General features: G+C 49.8%; 1 protein-coding gene across 1 annotated transcript in view; it reads left to right on the forward strand.

Moving 5' to 3' along the window:
* The window catches only part of zc3h3 (zinc finger CCCH-type containing 3), a 58,834-nt gene that overhangs the window by 11,916 nt on the left and 21,976 nt on the right, over positions 1–24,942 (forward strand). The window contains exon 4 of the mRNA XM_036521372.1: positions 17,165–17,318. Within this exon, the coding sequence (XP_036377265.1) occupies positions 17,165–17,318 (154 nt within the window). The remainder of the gene's footprint in view (positions 1–17,164; positions 17,319–24,942) is intronic.

Here is a 24,942-nt window from a genome sequence, read left to right on the forward strand (position 1 = left end):
TAATAATCATTATAAAAATCTGATCATCTCCAGGAGGCTGATGTTTTTTCTTTGCAACACACTGATTTTCTTTCATCTTTTTTCTCTATTAAGTCTTTGCTGAATTAATTAGCGGACATACCTCTGCAAATCCTTAAGATAAAATTATATTCAATGTGAATGTGAACAATAGCAGGAAAGTGATCAGAACATCAGAAGGCGGTTGGTAACCCGGTCATACCAGGTTTTTTAGTATGTGCCAGAGTACAGTGTGGTAGGAGAGAGGTGGTAGGTTTGATTCTGTGGTAGAGGCACAGCTGCATACGTCATATATTTGCTTGTCAGAAGTGTCCTCCCGTGAAGATTCCCGTGCAGTAACCCTGTCCCGCTACTGACCACGGAGATCCCCTGCCGCGGCCAGCGCCCTCGTCAAACTGTCAGCTGGCCGTAATTAAAGCATCCCGTTAAACTGCTCACGATGCCATAGTGACGGTGGCATCCGCCCACCTGCCTGTCGGCCAATCAGGAGCCGGATTGGTAGTGACGTCAGAGGGCTGCCTCGCGTAATACCTGATAATACCGCGATTTACGCTTGTCTGTCACAGCTGTCCCCCGGGCCCGTTTACCTCTCACATCTGCTAAAGTAACGCAGAGCAGGTTAGCTCTCAGAGCTTGCTTTTGTGGGACGGGTGTTTTTTAGTGTGTATGTTGGTGAGTGTGAAAATATGTTACCATATGTAACTGAGGTGTTCTGTTACCAAGTGGGTACCTCTGCGCACACACCAGCGTAGTGTGAGTATGTACAGGTGACTTCCTCTCCGCTGCCAGTGGCACTGTGCTTCCTGTCCATCCAGCTTTGTGTTAGACCTGCTGTAAATGGCTTCATTCCTGTGCAGTGCACTCTGGGAAGATCCCCGCCACACTTCCTGCATTGAGCGTTTCATGTTCAATGAAATGGAGGTGATCTGACTGGTGAGGGAAGGTGGTGGAAAGGAACAGGGCGTGTGTGTGTGTGTGTGTGTGTGTGTGTGTGTGTGTGTGTGTGTGTGTGTGACAGTGAGAAAGTGTGTATTGGGAGGTGATCATGTGTATTCATGTTTGTGAACGCTCCACAGCTTATCACCGTGTCCGCGCGTCGGCAGGTATGTTTGTAAAAATGTAACCAATGCACAATACACTGTTCTGTCAGGCTGAGTTGGCTTATACCCTTTTATCCTGAGTAGGTACCCAGCTCCTACCCAGCTCCTATAGGCAATATAGAAGTCAGTGGTGTTCACCACAGTGCCGCCCACTGTCAGCTTATGATATTACAGCTGTTCAGTCACCCACCTTCTGATCTATAGAAAAGGCACAATACGAAACAGAAAACCATAGAGTATTTTACAATTCATGAAGTCAATTTCAGTTGGTGCCCTGAATTGAAATGGAAGTGACCCCTAGCTCTGTTGTTTTGGAAGTTGTGCAAGTGTTTGCTTGGTGTCGTGGAACTCAAAGGACGGATTAAGTCTGACCTCTGACCCCCACCCCTGTGACCTCTGACCTTAACTAGTTTTGGTAGCAGGAATGGTTTGGTAACTGCACGCAGTTGCATGCTATCTTCACTGTAACTGATATTTGTGGGGCTGAATAAGTGTGTGGTGTACTGTACATAATTCTGTAAAGGGTCTACCTATGAGCCATTACACAGCACATATATTGGAATTGTTACCAGTTTTGTAACTTCACTATTATAGTGTAACAAAATGTAAATGCCTCTGCAATTTGCAAATTGAAATTGTTGTGAGACAAAATACCTTTCCATGGATCCTGAATTTATGCTCAGCCACCCATCTCAATAATAAAGTGAAAGCTGTCAGAAAGCTGTCAGAATTTAGGAATGCCGCCCACATTATTATTTTTACTTTCTGCATGCAGCTTTCAGTTGAAATTAGTGACTCATGTGTGGTAGTGTACTTGGCTTTATTTGCCTAGTCAGGTTAACTTGTGGTAGGGCTTGAATGGTGCTATGCTCACACTCACTGGTCTGGGAGTGTTGGTAGCCGCCTGGTTTGACACTGTTGCTCATTCAGCTCGAATGGATACAGTTATGTTCCATTGTGCTGGAAGTTGCTCTGGCCACTATTTATGACATCACCCTGCTGAAAAAGCGCCAGATGCAGTGCTAAACTCCGAATTCCTGATCTGAGTTCAGCGAACACCGCGGCCAGCAGTGTCTTTACCTCTGTTTCCCAGTACGGAAACCTGACCCTGGGGCCCTGCAGCCTTTTCCTGGAATGAAGTGTTACCCTAATAATCATCACAGTTTGGCATTTGCGTGGGAAGGGAGACACAGAGCCCCTGGATCTCCTGGTATGTTAATCTGTGGGCTGAGCACCCCCCCCCCCCCCCATCCTGCCCCCCCACCGCCCCGACCTCGCCGGGGCAGACATAGCCCTTTCGAAAGACAACCCTCTTGCAGTTCGGGAGGGGTTGGAGAGTGTCCGTTTGTCCTTTAGGGTTGGCTCTTACAGCTCACATCCGCTCTTAGGGAAGCTTCGCCGGATTGGCCGAAGCTCTCAGCCTGGCCTGGGGCTGGCCCGCAGCCACACAATCCCATCAGCACCTGCTGCCGATTAGGCATGTTTGCACACCCGTCCGCGCTGGCCGCAGCCGTGCCGAGCGCCTGTGGCGTTGCAGTGCCAGCGTGTGGCAGGTTTCTGGAAGCAGTCCCCTTCAGACCCCCCCCCCAATAGGTGATTAACGCTCAGGATCCATGCTGTTTTTCCCTTGTCGTCTGAGCGCGTGCAGCCTTCGCCCCGCCCATCTTATCCCCGTATGGGCTGAGACCTCAAGGGGGCGTGTCCATGCAGGCCCCGCCCCTACAGCTCCTCCCGCCCAGGAGCTCTCTGTCAGGGAGTGATGAAATTTACCCAATTATCTGGCTGCTTGTTCTCATCCGGGGGCCAGCTGTCCGGAGGCCCAACACACACACACACACACACACACACACACACACACACACACACACACCCTGCCACTCCACCTGGCCCCCGTCCCATATCCATGCCGGGGGGAGCGGGACAGGCAGTGCAGAGGGGGAACCCGATCCAGAAACTCACTTTTTTTTTTTCAAGCTTTCCAACTTTCCATTACGGCCTGGCAGGTTTGGACACCCGAGCCCGTGAGCCCCCTGCGTCTATTCTGGTCCATAGCAGCTATCCCGACCCACTCCCCCCACTCCCCCCGCCACCCCCCGGGAGCAGTTACGTTCCCTCCTGTCCTGGGGGCCCCAAACTATGCGGCTGTGGGCTGGCAGGCCCGATCGGAACGCCAGTCCCCAGGATCAACACTCCTCTTTCATAAGCCAGGGACAGCCTCACCCTCCAGCATCCGCACAGACGCCCCTCCAAAGTTAAGGCTCTGCATCTAGGGTGAGCTTGAAGGGGAAAAAAACAGGTTGTTTTTTTTTCTCTCTTCTTTAATGGCTGGCAGATGTAACTACTATAAATTCCTCGTAAAGCGTAGCAGTCTTTCCCCCTCCTTCTTATCGGCCACCTCTCCACCTCCTGTCCTGTTTTCTCCCTCCTTCTCTCCCTCTGGGTGGTGGTGTGCTCTTTAATTATGGATGAGTGTTGGTGTTCGTCCTTCAGCCCGCTCTTGTTAAAGAGCTTTAAGATAGCCGCTAATTCTGCCTCGGCCTTATTGATCAGCCGGACCGGAGGCTATTGTTTTATAGCTGAGGGGCAACAGCCAGATCCCCCCCCCCCCTTCAGAAAGCCCGACTTCCACTGAATTATTAATGCCCAACTTATTTAATTAGTAAGTTTTGCTCAGAACAGAGGGAAAGTAATTGAGTCTTTACCAGAGGTGGGGGGGCCGCTTGTCGGCGGGGGGGGGGCGGGGGGGGGGGAGTTTGGTTGAGCATTTGGTAAAAGTGGTGTGTCAAAACAGAGGCCCAGAGGAGGAAGGGGAGGCTGGGTGTGGAGCATGTAGCGTGTAGCGTGAGCGGCGGGTGCTAACAAACGCATTGCTAACATGGGCATTGTGAACAGAATGATGTGGCCCCACTCTCAGGAGACGAAGGAGCTGGATCTTTTGGCACAGCAGGCTGCAGTGGGTGAGAGGCAGTGGTTTGGACCAGAGGCTGCAGGTTAAAGAAACCCGAAAAAGGCAAAAAGGGGGCGTGGTGGTGGGAAGGGGAGTATTGGGAATGTTCAGTCCCACAGTCCCCCTGATCAGGCATCTTTGTCACAAATGGTGTCAGTGGATCAGGTTTCTCTCGCTTGACAACTTTTTCAATGTCCGCAGGCAAGTGTGTGTGTGTATGAGTAAGTATGAGAACTCTATTTGAGTAATTTATCTCAATACTCATTGAGATACTCAATACTCACCCTCTCTCTTTCCTCTCCCTATCTCTCCATCTCTCTCTCTTTCTCCTCCTCTCTCTCAGCTGCAGACCAGACTTGGTCAAGGTCTCTCTCTCTCTCTCTCTCTCTCTCTCTCAAACTTGGTCAGGTTCTCTCTCTCAGCTGCAGGCCAGACTTGGTCAGGGTCTCTCTCAGGGTCTGGAGCGCTGCCTGCCTCCTGTCTGTAGGCTTGTACGTCAGAGCCCGATCCGGGATTAAACCATACGTCTCCGTTTCACTGCGTCCCTGCCCCAGGACCCCTGCCAGGGCGACCCGGAGCCTCGGCCAACATCGCGGCTATTTATACAGCAAAGGTCCGAGACCTGCGCCGGGACACATCTCTCTCGCTCTCCCTCTCACCTGCTCTGCCTCCCTGTGTTGCAGTTCCGTCTGCTTCCTGCAGAGGGCCCCCTGTGCAGTTGTTTGCAGTGTACTCCCTGACTGCGGCCAGTTTGATGGCGGGAGCAGTTCCTGACCTCACTGAGGCTAAGCTGTAGCACGCAGCCAGCAAAGTCCCACGGTGGGAGTCTGCAGAAACGGTGTCAGTTTGCTGAGGGGAGTCAAAGTCACCCTGTGTTTTCATTGCTTCAGGCAGCGGAAGGTGAATAAGGATCTTCGTTTTAAGGAAGATGTACTCCCTAGCCTGCGAGGCCTGCTGACATGAAAAAGAATGTAAATGAAATGTGTTTGTGATAAACGAAAGACGTCTTTCAAAGCGATCCGCTCACCGCTGGAGCCTGAGGCTGACGTAGTTTCGTGTGTGCGTGTGGCATCACGGCCAGCAGATCAGAACCTCAGCGTGACGTGAGTGCCCCCTCCAACCCCTTCCACACGTTTCTGTGGGGGGAAAAGCGCCGGAGGGGCCTTTGCTTTGCCGCTTTGCTCTGGCCTGATGTCCTCTGACATGGATTTTTAGCAGAGCTCTTCTCTTTAACAGAAGTGATTCCGCCGGTGTGGCTGTGTGGGATCAGGGTGACGTCTCTGTCGTTAACGGAACTGTCCTGACAGAGAGAGGGAGTGAGAGAGAGTGTGTGTCTACGTCAGTGATCTCCACCGTCACCCTCTGTAAGGGGGGGAGCGGTATCCCCGCATCGTCAGCCTCTCCCCTGTCGTCGTGTGAATTTGGCCGTGCTGCTGTACCACCTCTGCCCCCCACGGCAGCGGGATTGTCACCCTTAGCTGGGAACCTGTTTGATACCGGAGCATCCGGATGGCCCCCCGCGTGGGAAAGGTCGACAATAAGGAGCACCGTTCACCCCCCGCTCTCAGCAGGTCGTTAGCATGGTGCCAAGACATATACACGTGTTAAGACCATGCTTGTTTCCAGACAGAGGCATCACTGTGAGTGTGCAGGCCTTGTTTTCGTGTTTCTCCCGGGTTGCCATCGCTGTGGAGACTCCTCAGAGAGGCAGGATGAGGGAGTACAGTATCGATTCGGGGGACACTTCATTGTCTGAGCTCCCTGGTGAATTGCACTCTGGGAAGTGGATAATCTGTCTGCTGCCCGGGTGACTGAACAGTTGAACACCCTCCCATCCCCCACCACAATGGACAGGTCTTTAAACCTTCCTCAAAAAGCCAGGGATTGAAACGACTTCATCATGGGTGGGGTTATGAGTAGACCGAGCAAATGGCCGGTGTCATTTTCACATCTGTGTCCTGGACGGTGTCGTATTTCTCTGTGAGAGGGAGCACAGCCTTGCAGGGCTTCAGGCCTCTGCCTTGCAAGGGGAGGGGGGGGTGGAGGGGGGTTACAGTATTGATTCAGGCCTGCTTTATTGGCAGACTTCCCTGGTGAGTTGCGCTCTGGGAAGTGGTTAATTTGTCTCCTGTCCAGGCGACTTCACAGTTAAATCGCCACCTCGCTCTCCAGGGATAGGGGCCTGCCGCTGCCATCCTCACTGGCGTCTGTGACTAATGACGAAGAGAAGGGCCGGACTGACTGTTAGAGAGGGCAGTTAGTTAGTGTTAGTGCGGGTATCCCAGCATGCAGTGTGGTGGCTGGGCTCATCCTCCACACCCTAACCAGGAGCACCCCAAAAGCTAGTGGTGAACCCAGGTGCTCTATTGTGAGGGGAAGAGAGGGAGAGATAAAGGGTGGGTGTGACCTCTCATTGGTGCATTTGTATTTACTGGTAGTGGAAAACAAAGGAGTGGACAGAGGTGTATATATATTCCATTCCCGGGTGGCCATTCTACCCACAGGAAAGAGTCTTAACCTAAAATTCTTCAGTAAATATCTTAGAAGTTAACACATTTATCTCTTCTGCTTGCCTTTTTGCCCTCTAGTGCCGCTAGTGGTAAAAATAACTTCACAGTAGTAATCAGTAACTAGTCTGAAGCACACTCGGCTATTTTCTCACCTCACCTGTATAAGGCATTTACCAGGCAAATGAAAAGTTAAAATAATCCTAATCATAGTAATTGTAAAATAATAGTGTCAGGACTATTAACTAGAGTATCCGCCTGTGTGTGGCAGCATGCAGGTGGTCCACAGGCATCTGGTCACCCTGCCTGCTGTCATTGGGTGCCTGCTACTGAGTGAATCTCTCGTTCTCTTTCTCTCCCTCCCTCTCTCTCTCTCTCATTCCTGCTTCTTGTGGGTCCCTCCGTAACCCTTTTATCCTCTCAACCACATTCCCCCTCTTTCCCCCTTCTTCCCTCTTTCCTTCCCTCCCTCTCACCCTCTCTTTCTCCCACCCCACCCTCTCTCCTCCCTACTCTCTCTCTCCTTCTTTCTCCCCCGCTCCCCCTCCTCTCCCCCTCTCACTCTCTGTCCTTCCTCCTTGGTAAGGGAATAATATGGATCCTATAGAGCCAGCTGGATCTGCAGCAGCAGGAAGTGATCTTCGTGTTGCTCTGTTACTCGTGTTTGGTTGTTGTGGAGAGTGTTAACTCTGATGCTGTGACAGGTGTGGAGGGTGTTGACTCTGATCAGTTCTGTACAAAGTTGATGGCAGTGTTTCAGCTGCAGTTTGCTCTAAGGGACATATCTCAATAAGGCCTCGTGTGTGTTGGCCCAGGTTTGTGTGCCGATTGCAGGTGTGGTCTTGTGGGGGGCAGAACTGTGGGAATGTTTCCCGTCCCGTCTCCCGGCGTGTATGCGCTCTGCGGGATGTGTTTATGTACGTCCTGCTCCGTTACCGTGGCGATGGAAAGGCAAGGTCAGCCAGCCGCGTGGCCACGGCGACCGCGTAGCAGATGCTGCTGACCGGCCCGCCGCTTCTGACACCCAGCGATCCGGCCCAACCCAGAGGGACCAATTAGGACCTGCCTGGGCCGGGCAGCGGGGTGTGGGTAACACCTGTTCCTCCTCAGGCACATAAGACAGGGGGAGAAATGCCCCCTTTCCCCTCTGCAGGAATCCCACCCTGCCTGCCCTTCAAACTCACATTGAAGCTCAAATTCAACTTCAAATTCAAATGTGCTTTTACCATTACTCAAGTGTGCGTCTAGTGATACTTATTGCCACTGCTGTCGACATGAAGGAACAACTCTCGCACATGAGTAATATAAATACTATACTACTACATTAATAACCAAATTATTAAAATTGTTTATAACTAATTATAATTATAATTAGTAAGTTAATTATTGGCTATATTTAATATAGTTAGTTACAGAATATGCTGAGGGTGCAGCATGTTGAGTGTAGTATGAGCATAAATACACAGTGTGAGTATATTGAGAGTGTAAAGTGTGAGTATAGGAAGATGGACTGACTATGTTCTTTACTTAGTTCCTCAGTCATTTACCTCTCACACACAGACACACACACACACACTCATGCTCTGCCTCTCCCCCAGGGGTAGTCCTCCAGAGTGGGCTGCTTCAGGGCTCTTGACTTCTGACAGGAAGGTCATGGGTTCAGATCCTGTCTGGGACACGGCTGTTAGACTCTGGAGCGAGGCACTTAACATGAATGAGTGCCAGATGGATGAGAGCAGACGGGCTCATGGGAGTTGTAGTCTGTGTAGGAGTGTGAACGCTGTGCTGAAGGTCAGGCAGATATGTCTGTCAGGGAAGTGGTTTGATGACAGTGGTACATAGTGGTACATGATGTGCTCACTGGTTATTCTTTCCTGGTGGCTCAGGACTGAACTCAGTGACTCATCTAGGGTCATACTGCAATACCTGGTAACACACACACACACACACATCATTCACACAGGCATGCACACACATACATGCACATGCACACAAGCTTATGCACACAGGTATGCACACACAAAAGCACACACACATACTGTACACACAGGCATGCGCGCACACACACACCTGTGTGGTCTCTAATGGCGGTTTCTGTTTTGTGCAATTCCCATCAGCCCCCTGGGTGGGGAAGCCCCAGCCCGTACGACTGCAACGTCTGAACTAAAGCAGATTGTTATCTGGGCTGAGAGGAATACGTCCTGTCCCCTCATCCCTCTGGCCCCCTGTCCCCCGTGTCTCTGTCCCCCTGTTCCCCGTCCCCCGTCTCTCTGTCCCCCTGTCCCCCGTCTCTCTGTCCCCCTGTCCCCCTGTCCCCCGTCCCCCGTGTCTCTGTCCCCCTGTCCCCCGTCTCTCTGTCCCCCTGTCCCCCGTCCCCCGTGTCTCTGTCCCCCTGTCCCCCGTCTCTCTGTCCCCCTGTCCCCCGTCCCCCGTCTCTCTGTCCCCCTGTCCCCCGTCCCCCGTCTCTCTGTCCCCCTGTCCCCCGTCCCCCGTCTCTCTGTCCCCCTGTTCCCCACAGCTCCATTTGGGCCGGCTCTGCAGGAGTGGTGCGATGCATGCAGGCCTTTTGATTGACAGGGCGATGGCGGATGCCTGTGTGTTTCCGCAGTTGTTTCATACATGCTCAACTAAACTGTCAGAGTTACGGGCGCGAGCAACGCACGCAGTCATGGGCCATTTGTCAAAGACGGGTTTTACCCCCTCCGTCCGATTCACAGTGACAGCCAGAGGGGCCACCCCCCGTGGAAGGAGGTGAAGGTGAAGGTCGGGGTTAATGGCAGCTGCTTGTTTCATCTCTTATTCATGCCGGTGATGCTTTTAGGGCAGGGTCCCGCCCTCCCATGATGTGCAAGGTGCGCACGCTCGGAGGGTTGCAGGGGAGAGGGGGCGTCCGCCTCACGGACCGCCTCTGAGATTGAAGTCAATCGGTCTCAGGTGTCATTTCTGACATCACTCAAAGACACGCGTGTGTTAAGACACACAGGAGAGAGAGAAAGGAAAGAGGCGGCAGTGGGGTGGCAGCGTAGCACAGTGGTAAGGAGCAAGCCTCGTAACTGAAAGGTTGCCGGTTTGATTCTCCAATGGGGCCCTGCTGCTGTACCTTTTGGAAAGGTACTTAACCTATAATTGCCTCAGTAAATATACAGCTGTATAAATGGATTACATTGTAAGAAAACTGATGGAAGTCACTGTGGATAAGAGCAATGAAAGAGCGGGATCCTCAGGTGCACCTGAAGCCACCCTTCGCCACAGCCAGGGTCAAACATTCACATATCAAAATCCATCTCTATGTCCCCAATCCTTCTGTGAAGCTCTCGTTGTTTCTGTTTAAATAACCTACTCATCACAGAGACCTGAGTTTATACTCTCTGACAGGATTATAAGTGATACCAATCAATTACCTGCTCTCTTGCATAAATAAATAAATACGTACGTACGTTGCCTTTTCCCTCCATATCGTCTTATTACTTAGCCAGCCTTTGCAAACTGATCCACAGCGTGGATTGGTGGTCTCGCGTAGAACGTATGACAGGACAGAGCTGTTGATGTGGAGCTAGGTGCTGTCACCTGTGTTGTGTAACTGAAAAACGGGGGGAACAGGTGCGTGTGCCCGTCACCCCGGGCCCAGGTTGTACAGATCACAGAGGGACACAATGTGAAAAGGAGCTGAACGTTCGGAACGGCGGATCCCCAGGAGCCCCCTAATCCTAGCCCCACCCCCCGGTTACTCGGTGTGGGGTTACATGGAGCGCAAGATGGCACCGCTCCGATGACGGACCGAGCCGAGCTGCCAGGCCAGACGCCAGGGCGTCAGAGCTGTCGGTGTCACACCCGGGGGCCCTCTGTCCAGCCCAATGCTGTCCGTCATCGGCTCCCCCCTCCCGCTGCGGTCTGCAGACAAGCCTATGGGGGGGGGCGGGCGGATTTGGAAGCCTGTGGGTTTGTTGGATCCCGAGTGGCTTCCCCAGAGGGAATACCTGAAGGGTACCCCCACCTCACCCCAGCCCCCACCTTCACCCTCACCCTCACTCTCACTGACCTATGCTTGGACTGACATCACTGGGTGACTCCAAGCATACGGAGTACTTACAACGCACTCAAACACCCACACACACACACACACACGCACAGACAAACACACATACACCTCCGGCCGCTGAGACCCGGGTTCGAGTGTCCTCTGTCCGTCAGTGGTCTCCTCTGAGCCGTCCTCTCTGAGCATCCCGGGGCGGTTCTCCTGTTCCCTGCCCTGTGGAGCCCTTCAAGGTGACACTCTGCCCCAGGTCCCAAACGCACCCCCCAGCCAGGCTGTCTGTCAGCACTGAGAGCAGGAGGAGAGGGAGGGGTCACTCGCATCTACACCCCAAAGTGCACCTGCTCTCTCATCATCACCCTCCCTCATTTACACGCACATGCACACTCACACACACACTCATACCACACACACACACTCACACAACATACGCACATACACACACATAAACACACTCATACAACACACACACACACCCACACACAGAACATGTGCCACATACAGAACACTGACAAAGAAACAGAATGTTCCTATGCAGGACACACACACACACACACACACACACACACACAGAACACATACAAGCACTCCACACATATAGCCCCAAGGAGGGGAAAGTTGAGTAACATATAACTGTGAAACCCCCACATACTGCAGGTTATGACACAGCACATGCAGATCTGTTACACAGCTCTCTGCTAATGGGCAAACGAATTAACCAATCAGTTTTCCCCTGGCAGACAAGAATATTATGATTGGGTCAAGTCAGTACAGTCAAATAATGGACAGGACAGCAGTTCGCAAAGCATACACTGCCGCAAGGGTTGGAAGTGTAGCATAGTGTTAAAGAACAGGGCTTGTCACCGAAAGGTTGCTGCTTTTGTTCTCCTCTGGGGCACCGCTGTTGTACCCTTGAGCAAAGTAGTTAACCCACGATTGTAAGTATCCAGCTGTAGAGATGGATAACATGTAAAACTGTAACCTGTGCAAGTCACTCTGGACAAGAGCATCTGCTAAATGACGATAATGTGATGCATTTTCCTCCTTCTCCTCAATTGTGGGGAAAAATACATTTTGAAAGTAAATCATGGTGTTGCACTCGTCAGTGTTACACACACGTGAAGTTTTAGAGTTCAGGCGAGCTGAAGGCAGGTGTGTGTCTGTCCAAAAGAGCCAGGTCTGCCAAGACCAACCCCCTCGTCTATCAGGCTGCACTGAAAGCCACCGGCTGAGATCCGAGCACAGGAAAGCGCCCCTTTTTCATTTGTCTGTGGCTTTGTTGAATTTAAATGTCACTTAGTCGCCGTAAATGTCACAGCGGCTGGCGCGTCGCGTGCTAAATTGGCAGCGCAGCGGAGAGGCTGTGAGGATAGGCGTGTGTGTGGCGTGCCGTGAAACCCCACCCCCCCCCCACCCCCAGCTGCTCCGTGTTTGTCAGAAGGAAGGGTCCCGTCTCGCTAACGCGGCGCTCGGAATGGCAAAACGAGACGCGGGGGACTTGCAGTGAGGGGGGGGAGCAATTCTCCCACTGTCAATACTAAGATTTATTATCTGACAGAGAGGCGGGGGGGGAAACGAGAGCGCTGTTAGTCGGAATTACTTGTCACATTTGGAGGGAGCGCGTACGCCGCTCCCTGCCGGTGACCCCGCCTGACGATCCTGAGAGGCAAACGCGCGATGCGTCGCTCAGAGTCACGAGCGGAAGTTTCCGGGAGAGCACCGGCGGGGGGTCCCCTTGGCTGACGCAGGTGCGACTCGCCTCTCCCCGGCCCTTCCCCCGCAAGGTGTGGCACGTACAGCGGTTCGCGTAACAGACGAGCTTGAGGTTTGCCGTCTGAGGTCCCCGTTGAATTTTACAGCTTTGCTCTCTCAAGAGCAGAGGGGAGCCCTGCTCATGATTTTAGCCATGTATAACCTGTATACTGAAGCTTAAATTTTACCCATAGTCCACCATTACAGCAGGGTATTTACTAAAGCAGGACACCATTTCATGGGTATTTACCAGCACAGTTCAGTATTTGGGTATTCACCAGAGCAATTAAGTATTTACTGATTATTTTCACAATCAGTACAGCATTTCCTGGTATTTACTGAAAAAGTATGGCATTTCCTGGGTATTTACTGAAGTAGTACAGCAGTTTCTGGTTATTTTCTCAAACAGTACAGCGTTACCTGGTTATTCTCTGAAGCAGTACATTTCCTGGGTGCTTACTGAAGGACTATAGCATTTCCTGGGTATTGAGGTTGTTCAGGGCAGGCAGCAGTATCCCATCCAGGGGCATTGAACCTATAACGTTTTGGTTCCAGTGACTACAGAGAAGGATTCCTCAGGTTCCCTCCAGTTCCTGGGACCTTCCACCAGGGGACAAACAAAATTCATATAGACAAACCCTGTCAACATTCTCACTGCTGATGAGAGCATGTCTTTAGTATATATAAATACACAAACAATCACGTATATATAGACACACAAAGCTTGTCACAACAGTACGTTGGTAATTGGCTTGTTTTACGTTGTCTCCTTCAACGTGGCATGTGTGTGTTTAACAGTATGTTAATTGTGCCATTGTGTGACACAGGGGCACTGTAACTGTACATCATATTTGTGTGTGCATTTCTGTTCATCTGCTTTATTATATGCACCATGGAAGATGCTCTGCGTTTTTCTGAATGACTAAAGCCTCTGCTAAATGACTGAATGTAGCTTAACCTGTTAGCCCAGGATTCTGTCTCAGTCTCTTTGGCCATAGGGTCAGTGACACGGATGCAAACATGTCAATTTTGGCAAAAGTCGCACACCTGGTTCCCTCAGAGTTCTGCACTTTATGGCAGTTGAGGAATAAGCCAGTGTGCACACTGACACTGATGTGGACTCGAGCTCAGGTGAGCTGAGTGAGAAGGCTGTGTGTGCGACCCTGACGATCGCCATGGCCGGTCAAAGAACGCACATTCAAGAAGCACGCGAGGAACTGGGCAGAAGCAGAGGACGCTGGGAAAAGAAGCCAGCTGGATTGCGACTGCTATCTACACTGAATAAATAAGGAAAGGGTAGATAAATAAAGGCAGAGGCGCCCGGCTCTCAGTAAATAATCTCCCGTGAGCGCATGCTGTTTCGCCGCGGCGGCTGTGGTGTCAGCCGTGGGATGGATGGTCCCTGTGCCCCGATTTTAAACCCCAGCAGGTTGTGCTGGTTGAGTGAGTCCGAGAGGAGTGGGGTCTCAATCTTCCCGGTAATAGGCCTCTGACAGGCCTGTCTGCTTGTACCGGAGCCTGGAGGGGGAGGGGCCTCCACCATGTCCCCAGCGCGCGCGCACACACACACACGCACACAGAGCCGCGGAGCTCAACGACACTGTCATTAAACAACAGGTAAAGTGGAACAACATTGTGAACCACTTGTGCGGGGTGGGGGGTGGGGGTGCAGGGGGCGGCGGCAGCTTTGACAAGCCGTATTTGTCATCTGCCAGGAAGCCCAAGCAGGGCTGACTGCGGTACAGATGACTGCTGGGAAAGAAGTGACTTCAAGCCAGCCAACTAATCCTCCACTCCCGCACCTCCCCCCCGCCCCCCGCCCCCCACCCCCGCAAGTCCGCCACGCATGCCGGGAGTTGATCATCAGTAAATGTTTGTCGAAGATGAATTCCGCGGCTGATTCGGAGCCGTGTAGCGGCTGGTGGATGCGAGCGGGTGGAGGCGTGTGGAGCGAGGGAGAGAGGAGGAGGAGGGGGAGGAGGAGAGGAGAGGAAAGGTAGATAGAATTGGAATCGGTGCTCCATGTGGGATCACACACGCGCGGGCTCGCTCCTATCAGCTGCTCTTAATTGCTGTGGCGAGACTGCATTGTGCCGCTGAAGCGCCTTTTGAAGAGGAGAGTGGAAGCACAGAGGAGGGGTGCTGTCAGGAGGAGGAGGCGGAGAGAGACCGAGGGAGGGCCAATCAGGAAACCTTTCCCTCTTCCCGCTCTTTCCCTCTCTCCTTCTCCCTCCTTGTCTCTTTCTCTCACTCATTAAGAAGACAAAATGTTTCTACCATCTTCAGGAGGGTTTTGCAGGGAGGTGGGGGTAGGGGAGTGATTCTCTCTCTCCCCCTCCCTCTTGTTCGTTGGGTCTGGATGAAGAGGAAAGTGAGAGTGATTTATACGGCCTGCTGTTCCTGCCCGGCTCCTCTGCTCCATTAGGAGGCATGAGAAAGACGGGGAGCTGCCTGTCTGAAAGGCAGGAAGGGGAACGGGACGAGGATCAGGGCTTCCTGCTGGGGCGTCCCTCCGTGGCAGTTAGCCGACGGACCAGCAGCGCTGTGCTGTACTAACCTATACATACCACATTACACCACTCTACTGTACTATACTGCCCTATACTACATCACACTATTCTTCACCACTTTGCTCTACTGTATTACGCTATACTGCCCTGTCCATACTACTTCACACTACAATACGCCACTCTACTCTATTACACTATACTGTCCTGTACATACTACTTCACACTACAATACGCCACTCTACTCTCTTAGACTTTACTGCCCTGTACATACTACTTCACACTACAATACGCCACTCTACTCTATTACACTATACTGTCCTGTACATACTACTTCACACTACAATACGCCACTCTACTCTCTTACACTATAATGCCCTGTCCATACTACTTCACACTACAAAACGCCATTCTACTCTCTTAGACTTTACTGCCCTGTACATACTACTTCACACTACAATACGCCACTCTACTCTATTACACTATACTGTCCTGTACATACTACTTCACACTACAATACGCCACTCTACTATATTACACTATGCTGCCCTATACATACTACATCACACTACAAAACGCCATTCTACTCTACTCTACTACACTGCACTGCCATGTACATGCTACATCACACTATATTACGCTACTCTACTATATTACACTATACTTCCCTGTACATACTATTTCACAGTACAATGCGCTACTCTACTGTATTACACTATACTGCCCTGTACATACTACTTCACACTACAATACGCCACTCTACTCTATTACACTATACTATGCTGAACATCACACTACTGTACTACTATTCACTATAACATACTATAAACTACTATAAACTACACTACGCTATACCGCACTGTACTACAATACACAAGGCTAGACTATTCTACACCACAGAACTCTACACTACACTACTCTACTCCACTCACTAAACTACACTACAATACTAGAGGACACCAAACTGCAGGCAGACTGATAGTCTTTGTTTTGTCTTTTTTCTCTCTCCATCGCTTTCATTTTCTCTTTTGCATGCTTCCGAGATAGTAAATTACAGAGAGCAGCATATAAATCTTTTGTTTAAAATTGGCCTAAAAAGCAGTTCTAAAATGCAGTCCAAATTACCATCCGTTACCCAACTGGCATATGCAGTGTGTCAGAGACGCCGGTCCCTTCATAAAGCAAAGTGATGGATAAATGGAGAAATAAATAAATAAAGGGCCGGCCTGCTCTGCCTTCCCTCCGCGCCTCTGATGGATCTGAGAGATGATATGAGGAATGAGACTTAAAGAGGGAGGGGAGAGGAAGTGATTTATTATCCTCATAAAAATTCATCCTTTGTTATTCCAGTCATTTTTACATGTGCGCCTTGTTAAAGAACGCACCTGCCAGACCACGGTGTGTGTGTGTGCGTTTTACACAGAGAGCGTGTGTCTAAGTGTGTGAGAGAGAGTGTATGTCTAAGGGTGTGTGTCTGTGCTCTTATCAGAGACAGTGTGCATCTGTTCTTTTGTGACAGACTCTGTGTGTAACTGTGTGTCTGCTTTTGTGAGAGAAAGTGTGTGTATAAGAGTATGTGTCTGCTTGTTTGAAGGTGTACATAACAGTGTGTGTGTGCGTTTGTGTGTAAGTGCATAACTGTGTGTGTCTGTGTTTGTGTGAGAGGAAGCGTGAGTGTGTCTATGTGTGCATGAGAAAACATTGAATCGACAGAATGTGTGTGTGAGAGCGCTTGCGTATGTGTCTTGCACGTATGTGTGTGTTCTCACAAATGCGTGTGTGTAGAGAGTGGCTTATAGTCTGAAGCAAGAGCGGTGAGTGGAGATGCCGTTGAAGCCAACCTTTGCAGTAAGGTGTTTCACCAGGAGCCCAGCCAGGCGCTGGCACTGTGATGTCATCAGTGGGCAAAAGGAAGCAGGGCTATTGTGACACGGTTTCTCTGAGAGAGCGCTTGATTGGATGGCCATTATGACCAAGTGGAAAGATGGAACCTTAAAGTGACTGTGAGGTAGACAGAAGGCCCCTCCCTCCCTGCTCTCATCCAGTCCTGATGCTTTCCCACCATGGGAATCTGACTAGCACATGTCTCTTTTTTTGTTTGATTGTTTATTTTGCATTGCTCTTGAGAGTGGCTCCCCCTGGAAATACCACTCGAGATGTGCTTCAGTGGTGTTTGAACAGGGTGTGTAAATATTTACACAAAATATGCACGTTTAAACTGGGGTCTCCCTGCCCCCCCCCCCCCAGCACTCTACATTTCTATCTGTGGCATGACCTCTGACCCCTCTCTTCTTCCTCAGGACCCTCCTCTCCCTCACTGCGAAGTCCTGCCGCTCAGAGGGTCATAAAGACGCGCTACAAGATTGTGACTCGCAGAGGGAGTACAAGCCCCGCCCACGCCCCCCACCTCAGCCCTGCCCTGTCCTGGAGGGCCAAGAGGGTCCACTCTGCCAGGTAACATTTATACACACTCACGCTGCCATGCTGTCTCTCTCTCTCTCATACACACACACACACACACACTGTCATGCTGTCTCATGCTCTCTCTCCCATGCACACAAACACTCACCCTTCACTTTCTTCTCTCTCCTTCATGATCATCAGAATGATGTCACGCCAAAGTGAGCTCATTCAGAGAGCAGCGATTCTCCCAAACGGGGGCCTGTGAGCAGCCATCAGCGTTCCCTTCTCTGTGAGGGTGGTGAAAACACGCAGGTTTACAAGCCAGTCTCTGTGGGGGGGTGGGAGAACATTACATTATTAGCATTGAGTAGACGCTCTTTAGTAGAGTAACGTACACAGGTTACACTCTTACACGTTACCCATTTATACAGCTGGCTATTTACTGAGGCAATTCTGCAGGAAGTACTTTGCCCAAGGGTACAGAAACAGTGCCCCAGCGGGGAATCGAACCAGAAACCTGCTCCTTACCACTGTGCTACACTGCTGCCCCACGGCAGACTCCGTGTGGAGGTGGGAGAACACGCAGGTTTACACAGCAGCCTTGGCGGGGAGGCCTCCATTAGCACTAACGCTGTCATAAAGCATGAGGAGTGCCACCGGGGCCTGGCCCCTCCCCCGGGAGCCCGAGCTCGTATTTCACAGACGCCCGGGTCGTTAGCGTGCTTTATTGATTTAATTAATACCAGCCTAGCTCCTAACGATCTCGGCACACGTTTGGCAATCACCGTAATTACCATCGTCAGTGCCGGAAAAATAATTACATCTGGCAAAACATAATTACGCCATCACACCTCCAGCAGATGTGACCAGCCACAAACCTCACATGGGGAATAGCAGAACTGTGCTGTCTGGCCCAGCCCCCTCTCCCACAGGGTGCACGCGATTTGCTGAGAGCCGTGTGACAGGGAAGAGTCAGAAATCTGTGTTAACAGTTTGACAGCTATAGGAGGGGAGACTGGTTTGGAGATGCACACCTACACTCATCTCTATAAATAAGCACTGTGTGTGTGTGTGTGTGTGTGTGTGTGTGTGTGTGTGTGCGTGTGCTCATGTGTGTATGTGTGTTTGGAGATCGGGCACTGTTGTACAGTGTAAGAGCAAAGGTCACCCAATAGCTATCTGGCTCAGTGCTGATCATTAACCATTCTATCAGATAACCTTTGACCCCTGCAGCTGTTAGCTCCGGGTTCAGGTTAGCGTGCACTTGTCAGTGTTTCTGATGCAGCTCTGTGCGTGTGTGTGAATTTCAGACATACACACGCACAGAGCCATCTCGGCATGGCTTTCCTCTACCTCTCCCCAAACCTATCCTCATTTCAAAATTCACCACCCTGTCGAGATCAGAGAGGGCTCCACTCTACTCCTGTTGGGTGTATGGGACACAAACACACCTATCAGACAGGAAGTCATTGGGGTCGTGACCCTACTCCTTCTCCTCGGCTCTTCGTGTGAGAGCAGAGAGGTGCACACAACAATTTTAAAGTATTCCACACGGCTCGCCTCAAGGGTTCAAACCCACAGCACAGTGGTGTCCCTGCGGACACTACGCCTGCTGCTACTCTCCAGGTGTGTGTTTGGGGGTGGGGCGTGTCCCATGAGCTGTTGAGGGTTTGAGACAGCAGTCCATCCACTTGTCCCAGTCTAGACTGCAGCCAGCTGTGAGCGCACAGTCAGGAAGCAGAAAGCTTAGATATATCAACACCTCTATAAAGTGCTAAAGAAAGAGCTAATATCATGCACTCTAAAGGCTGAATCTATAACAGTCTGAGACTCTGGGACAGCTCTCAGTCATGCTAAAAACAGATTTAATGGTGTGTATACCAAAGCGGAAATCCCATGCAGTCTTCGACTATGTGATAGCTCCTTAGAATGACAAAACTTTTAATATCACTTATAAAACCCCAGGTCCTCCATTGATTTCATATTCTAGAATGTGCAGCGATAAAGCGTAGACCCTACATAGTGCCAGTTATTTCCTGGGTACCACTCTGGCCTGACAAAGGCCCAAAGCCCCCCCTCCCAATCCCAGGCAGGGGTGGGGGTCGACAGCAGTTAATTTAATTTGCCTGTATTCTTAATAATATATAATATATCCTCTTTTTATATCGCGGAGATGTATGGCACACAAGGAAGACCATTCTCAGAATTTATGAAGATCATTTTTGCACTGTAGATAACTCCGGAGAAATTTACACCTGTGTGGCCCCAGGGCTAATTTACGCCGCTAAGTGAATGTAATTTCAGTGCGGTCTGGTATCAGGCAAGCGCTCTTTCCCTCCTAATGCAATTTCCATTCTCACTGTACCCCCCCCCCCCAGTCTTGAGTAAATCAGGCGGATGGGGAGGCAGGATCCACTAAAATTAAGTTAAATTAATTTGCTTAATAAGAGGCCCAGATGCATGCGAATGGAGGCCAGATTTATAGGGCTTTAGCTGTGTTCCTACTTTGTCTCTCTCTCTCTCTCTCTCTCACTCTCTCACTCTCTCTCCCTCCACCTCCCTCCCCCAGGAAAAAACCAGAACATTTTTCTCTTATTTTCCTTGAGCTTGTTGGTGATGAAATACCAGCCCCTGCTCGTGCGTATGGGGCTTCCTGCCACACAGAGTTCTCCGCAGACTCCCTGATCTCTATTCCGCGTGGATTGGCTAAAGTAGGCATAGTTAGTGTGGGGTGAACAGGAACTTCATAATGAGCAGCGGCTCCCTTTGGGAGCACACGTTGGTTTCTTAAACCCAAACGCAGGCGCTGGAGTTCATTGGCCATCTGAGGCCCCTCCCCTTTTCCTTGTCAAGGTGAGGTAGGTTTTTCTGAGACAGAGAGGAGGGCGAGTTTCCCCAGAAAACGCCCATTTCTGACCCAAACACCGCACAACCTCAGCCCGTGTAATGACCTCATTAAGGGGACAGGAAAGTCTTTTTTCCCACTTTTATTATCATTAAAATTCAATGTGTCAACAGTGCAGAGTAATCAGCTCCTTCTCTCTGCTTTTATAGACCCTCAGTACAGGGCTGTTTGGAGGCAGATTACAGGCGCCAATAAATCCACCTATCGTCAGCTGTATATCTTTATTGCGGAATAAAACAGATTTTTAATGTAATGATAAAAGCAGGCGATGCTTCGGTGCACAGGGGGAGCAGATTTTCGTTTTGGGGGGAGAGTGCAGTCAAGCCCCTGGTACAGAGAGAGGCATCTCTCTCTCTCACACACACACACACACACACACACACACACAGGTGCATACATACACACATGTACACAGTTGCACATACATACACACACAGGCAAACTGTATAAATACACATGGATCAACATATGTACACACATTTATATGTGGACACACATGCACATACATTTGTGCACATACATACACACACACACTGTGTTGAAGTGTGTTTGCATCCATGGACCAACACACACATTCTGTTCAAATGCACTCACACACACACAGTCTGCTCTATGGATCACATGCGTACAGACTAAGCATAGTGAGTCATTCTGGATGAGGAGATCTGCTAAGAAAGTGAGTTATGTGATGTTCTAATCAAGGCAAAGTGGTCGGTGCGTCACTGATCTGGGTACAGTGAGCGCCACATTGGTGAAGGATGTTTCCCTGCTCCATATGCTTTTATCACTGATCATTTTCTCTGGAGTATTGATCCTCATGGTTCATTGTCTTTTGAAAAGCCACTCTGTTCAAATTGTATTACAGGATGTACAGTTTGAATAATTTTGAATATTGTTGTGTTTTCGAAATGGACTATGTGAATGCCCTTTGGGCACTATATGAAGCTCCAATTCGCTCTGTGTGACTGACTGAACAGAGACCCTCACTCTCTTGAGGCAGTGAATTATCTTGTTATTTTACACAAGCTTCTCAGGCTTGCTTTTATAAATATTCCTGAGAAAGAACAAATGTCTGCATTTTCCTTCGTCTTTTCTTTTGTTAATGGGCGAACATTGGAATAGTGATCCAGATAGTGGACTTATGATGTCATGGTGCAGTTTGGGAGGAGATCAGTGTTTGGTTTCATCGGTAAACGTGATCACATGATACACTGTGTCACGTGTGAAACTTTCTCATATCAGCATGAGGGGCGACCATTGCTCCCAAAGTGAAGGCGACTGTGGGTATGACTATCTGCCGCAGTGTGAGTGAATGAGTGAGTGTGAAAGTAGCAGCGTGGGGAGCTGGTGTTAGGGCCCACACTCTCTCTTTCAGCTGCAGGGTTTAGATTTTAGCAAACAGTCAGTCAGGCCTGGCTGCGGGCTTATTGACTTATGACTATTCATTTAGCAGATAGCAGTAAATATTGATTCATCAGGGGATTCCAATTCAGGCCTCTGCGCTATTGTATAAAATATTACAGAGTCTGGATCCCCGTGGCCTGGACTTCACCGTGGACAATACCCCCCCCACACATACACACACACACACACACATACACAAACACATGTATTTTCTCCGCAGATCCACCTCAACCATCTTCACTCCCAGCATCCCACCCCCATAAAGTCATCCCTCAACCCCCAAATCCACCTCCAGCTCCCTACCCTCCCACCCCTCCCCAAAAACCATAACCCTCTTCTTCCACATAACCCCACCCCCTTTCCTGGGAGCGGTCTGTTTTCACAGCCTTTTTCACCCATGCTTGAACCCGCCCTATGTAAGTACCCCCACCCCAAAACAATGCACAGAGCGCCCCCAGTTAACCCTGCCATGATCCTAACCTCACCCGTCTCCATTGCTTATCAGCACTGATCTGAGGTCAGCGCTCATGCATGTGAGCGGTCCGCCGCCCTGCCGCCCGGCCCCCGGCCCCCGGCCACCGGCCACCGGCCCAGGGGGAAGTGAGGTGACAGGCCTCCCAGCATGCCGTGCTGCTCCTCCCCGTCAGCAGTAATTGGCATGCGGGGTGATTGAGGGCACGGGGAGCCCAGCGGGGGGAAGAATGGCCCCCGTAAATCAGCCCCCCGCCACCAGAAAATAGATATAATCTCAACATTAACTACATTAATAGTAGCAGGAGTTGAATTAAGAAAGCCATAAAGCACAGCCACTGGGGTATAAATAACCAACCCCCTCCCCTTTCTCTCTGTCTGTTTGCTTCTCTCTTCTCTCTCTCTCTCTCCATTCCAATTCAGTATTCTTCATTGCCATGAAGTACATTCTGTAAATAATTCCAAAATGTAATATACACTGTTTTGTACAAACAAATTACAATTGTCGTGATTTTTTTGTTTCTAATGTAATATTTTTTAGGTCCTTGAAGTTATTATTATTATTATTATTATTATAATTATTCATTTAGATCTGTTTATAAACGAATGATTTGCATTATGTTGTTGCTGTTGTTTGCTCAGCAGATATCTTTAGATACCTAGCAGAGCTTAATTTCTCAGTATGACCTAGTTACAGTGTTGCATATTTACCATAGGGGTTTAAGCCAATCTCCCTGAGACCCGATGTGAATTAAGCTTGCAACCTTGAGTTCATAAAATAGCAAGTACCCAACGGGCCACACTGCGCTGTTCAGAGGCAGGGGAACTCACTGATGTGTGTGGATCATGTTGCACGTGTCGTCTGCTAGTTAGAGAGGATCAGACTAGCATATCTAAATGTGTATTATCTAGGTAATGCTGGCAGAAGTGTGCTGTAGAGGTACGGAGCAGAGCTTATAATTGAAAGGTTTGATTCCCAGCTGGGGCACCGCTGCTGCACCCTTGGGCGTGGTACAGTTGCTTCAGTAAATATCCAGTTGTATAAATGGAAAAAAATTCTAACCTCTGTTAGTTGCACTGGATAAGAGCATCTGCTAAGTAGCAGTAATGTAATGTAAATGCGTCTCATTTAGGAAAGCGTAAGATCCATGTCTGTTTGTAAATGAGAGAAACGGCAGCGGAGAGGAGCTGCTCTGTGGGCCTGGTGTCGATCAGGCCTGCGCAGTGCTGTTCTAACTTCCTGCTTTAATGTGGCATTGCCCTGAACGCTGATGAATACGCCCCCATCACATTCATTCTGTTAATCACCTCTAAGGCCCTTTTTCTTTTTGGCCACTGTTTAGAGTGCTACTGCAAATAGAACAGACTCTAATGCCTAATTAGAGCGCTGAAGCTGGCAGTTGTGATTGTTGCTTTCAGCAGTGAAAAATCTCACTGTTTCAGAGGAATTGGCAAGATGTCTTAAAACGGCTCTTGTTTCGAGAGTAACCTTATGTTGAATATGAGCTTACTAATGCATTCTCTGCAAGCAAACAGACAACACAAGCAATATCCCGAGCTGTTCGACCCCAAAATGATCCCATCCGAAAAACAAAAGTCAGATCATTCATCACCAAACATAGTGCTGAATCCACTGGAATCAGGAGCTCAGCTGGGTCCCACACGCAGGGCAAGACACACACACACACACACACACACACACATACTGTCACACATACTCTCACACATACACACACACACACACACATACTGTCACACACACTCTCACACATACACACACACACACACACACACACACACACACACATACTCTCACACATACACACACACACACACACACACACACACACACACACACACACATACTGTCACACATACTCTCACACATACACACACACACACACACACACACACACATACTGTCACACATACTCTCACACATACACACACACACACACACACACACATACTGTCACACATACTCTCACACATACACACGCGTACACACACACTCACATACATACTCACACACACACATTCAGATGTGCAATACAAATTCACACACAAACAGAACCACAAACTCTTACAGACACACGTACACATGCACACACATATACCCACACACAAGTGTATGTGTGTATGCTTGCGTATTTGCGTGTGTGATTGTGAGAGTGTGTGTTTTTGTGTGTGTGCGCATGTGTGTATGGTAGCAGGTTTGGGACACACTTTGCAGTTTTCATGTTTTTTGTTTGGTTTGTGTTAAGGCTTTTCTCTCATTCTCTCAGTCTTTTTCCCCTCTCTCTTTCACTGTGTTTCTCTTTTTCTCTGTTCTCTGCTGCCTCCCATCGTATCACTGTGTTAAAAAAAAAAAAAAAAACAGAAAATTACCCTCAATCCATTAATGCTGTATTAGACCACCCAACCATACGTTACCCTCTGAAAGATAAAACTGACTTATAAATTACAGCATTGCCTCGGCTCTACAGTCTTTACAGTAGACTCTGTCTCTCTCACACACACACACACACACACACACACACAGACAGTGTAAAGCAAGAGGCAGAGCATCTTCTCAAAGCCAGCATAAGGCACTCATCTATGATTGCTCAGGCTTGGAAGTAGAGGGTCTTCAACATCAGACCACCACTTTCTGCTTTGAGAGAGTTCTCTCTGTACAGTACCTCCCTCGTGCTCTCTTTCACATCCACCCTCTAATCCCTCTCTTTCTCCCCTCTCTTCTCTGCTCTTCCTTCTGTCCCCCTCTCTGTCTCTCTGTCTCTCTCATTCCAGAGTCTCATTTCTCTCCTGTCTCCCTATGCTTTATGCTAGCTCTCTCTCCCTAGTCATCTCTCCTTCTCTGTGCTTTCTACTTTCAGATTCCTCCCTCCCTCTCTC

Source organism: Megalops cyprinoides, chromosome 2 (genome assembly GCF_013368585.1).
Source record: "Megalops cyprinoides isolate fMegCyp1 chromosome 2, fMegCyp1.pri, whole genome shotgun sequence".
NCBI lineage: Eukaryota > Metazoa > Chordata > Actinopteri > Elopiformes > Megalopidae > Megalops > Megalops cyprinoides.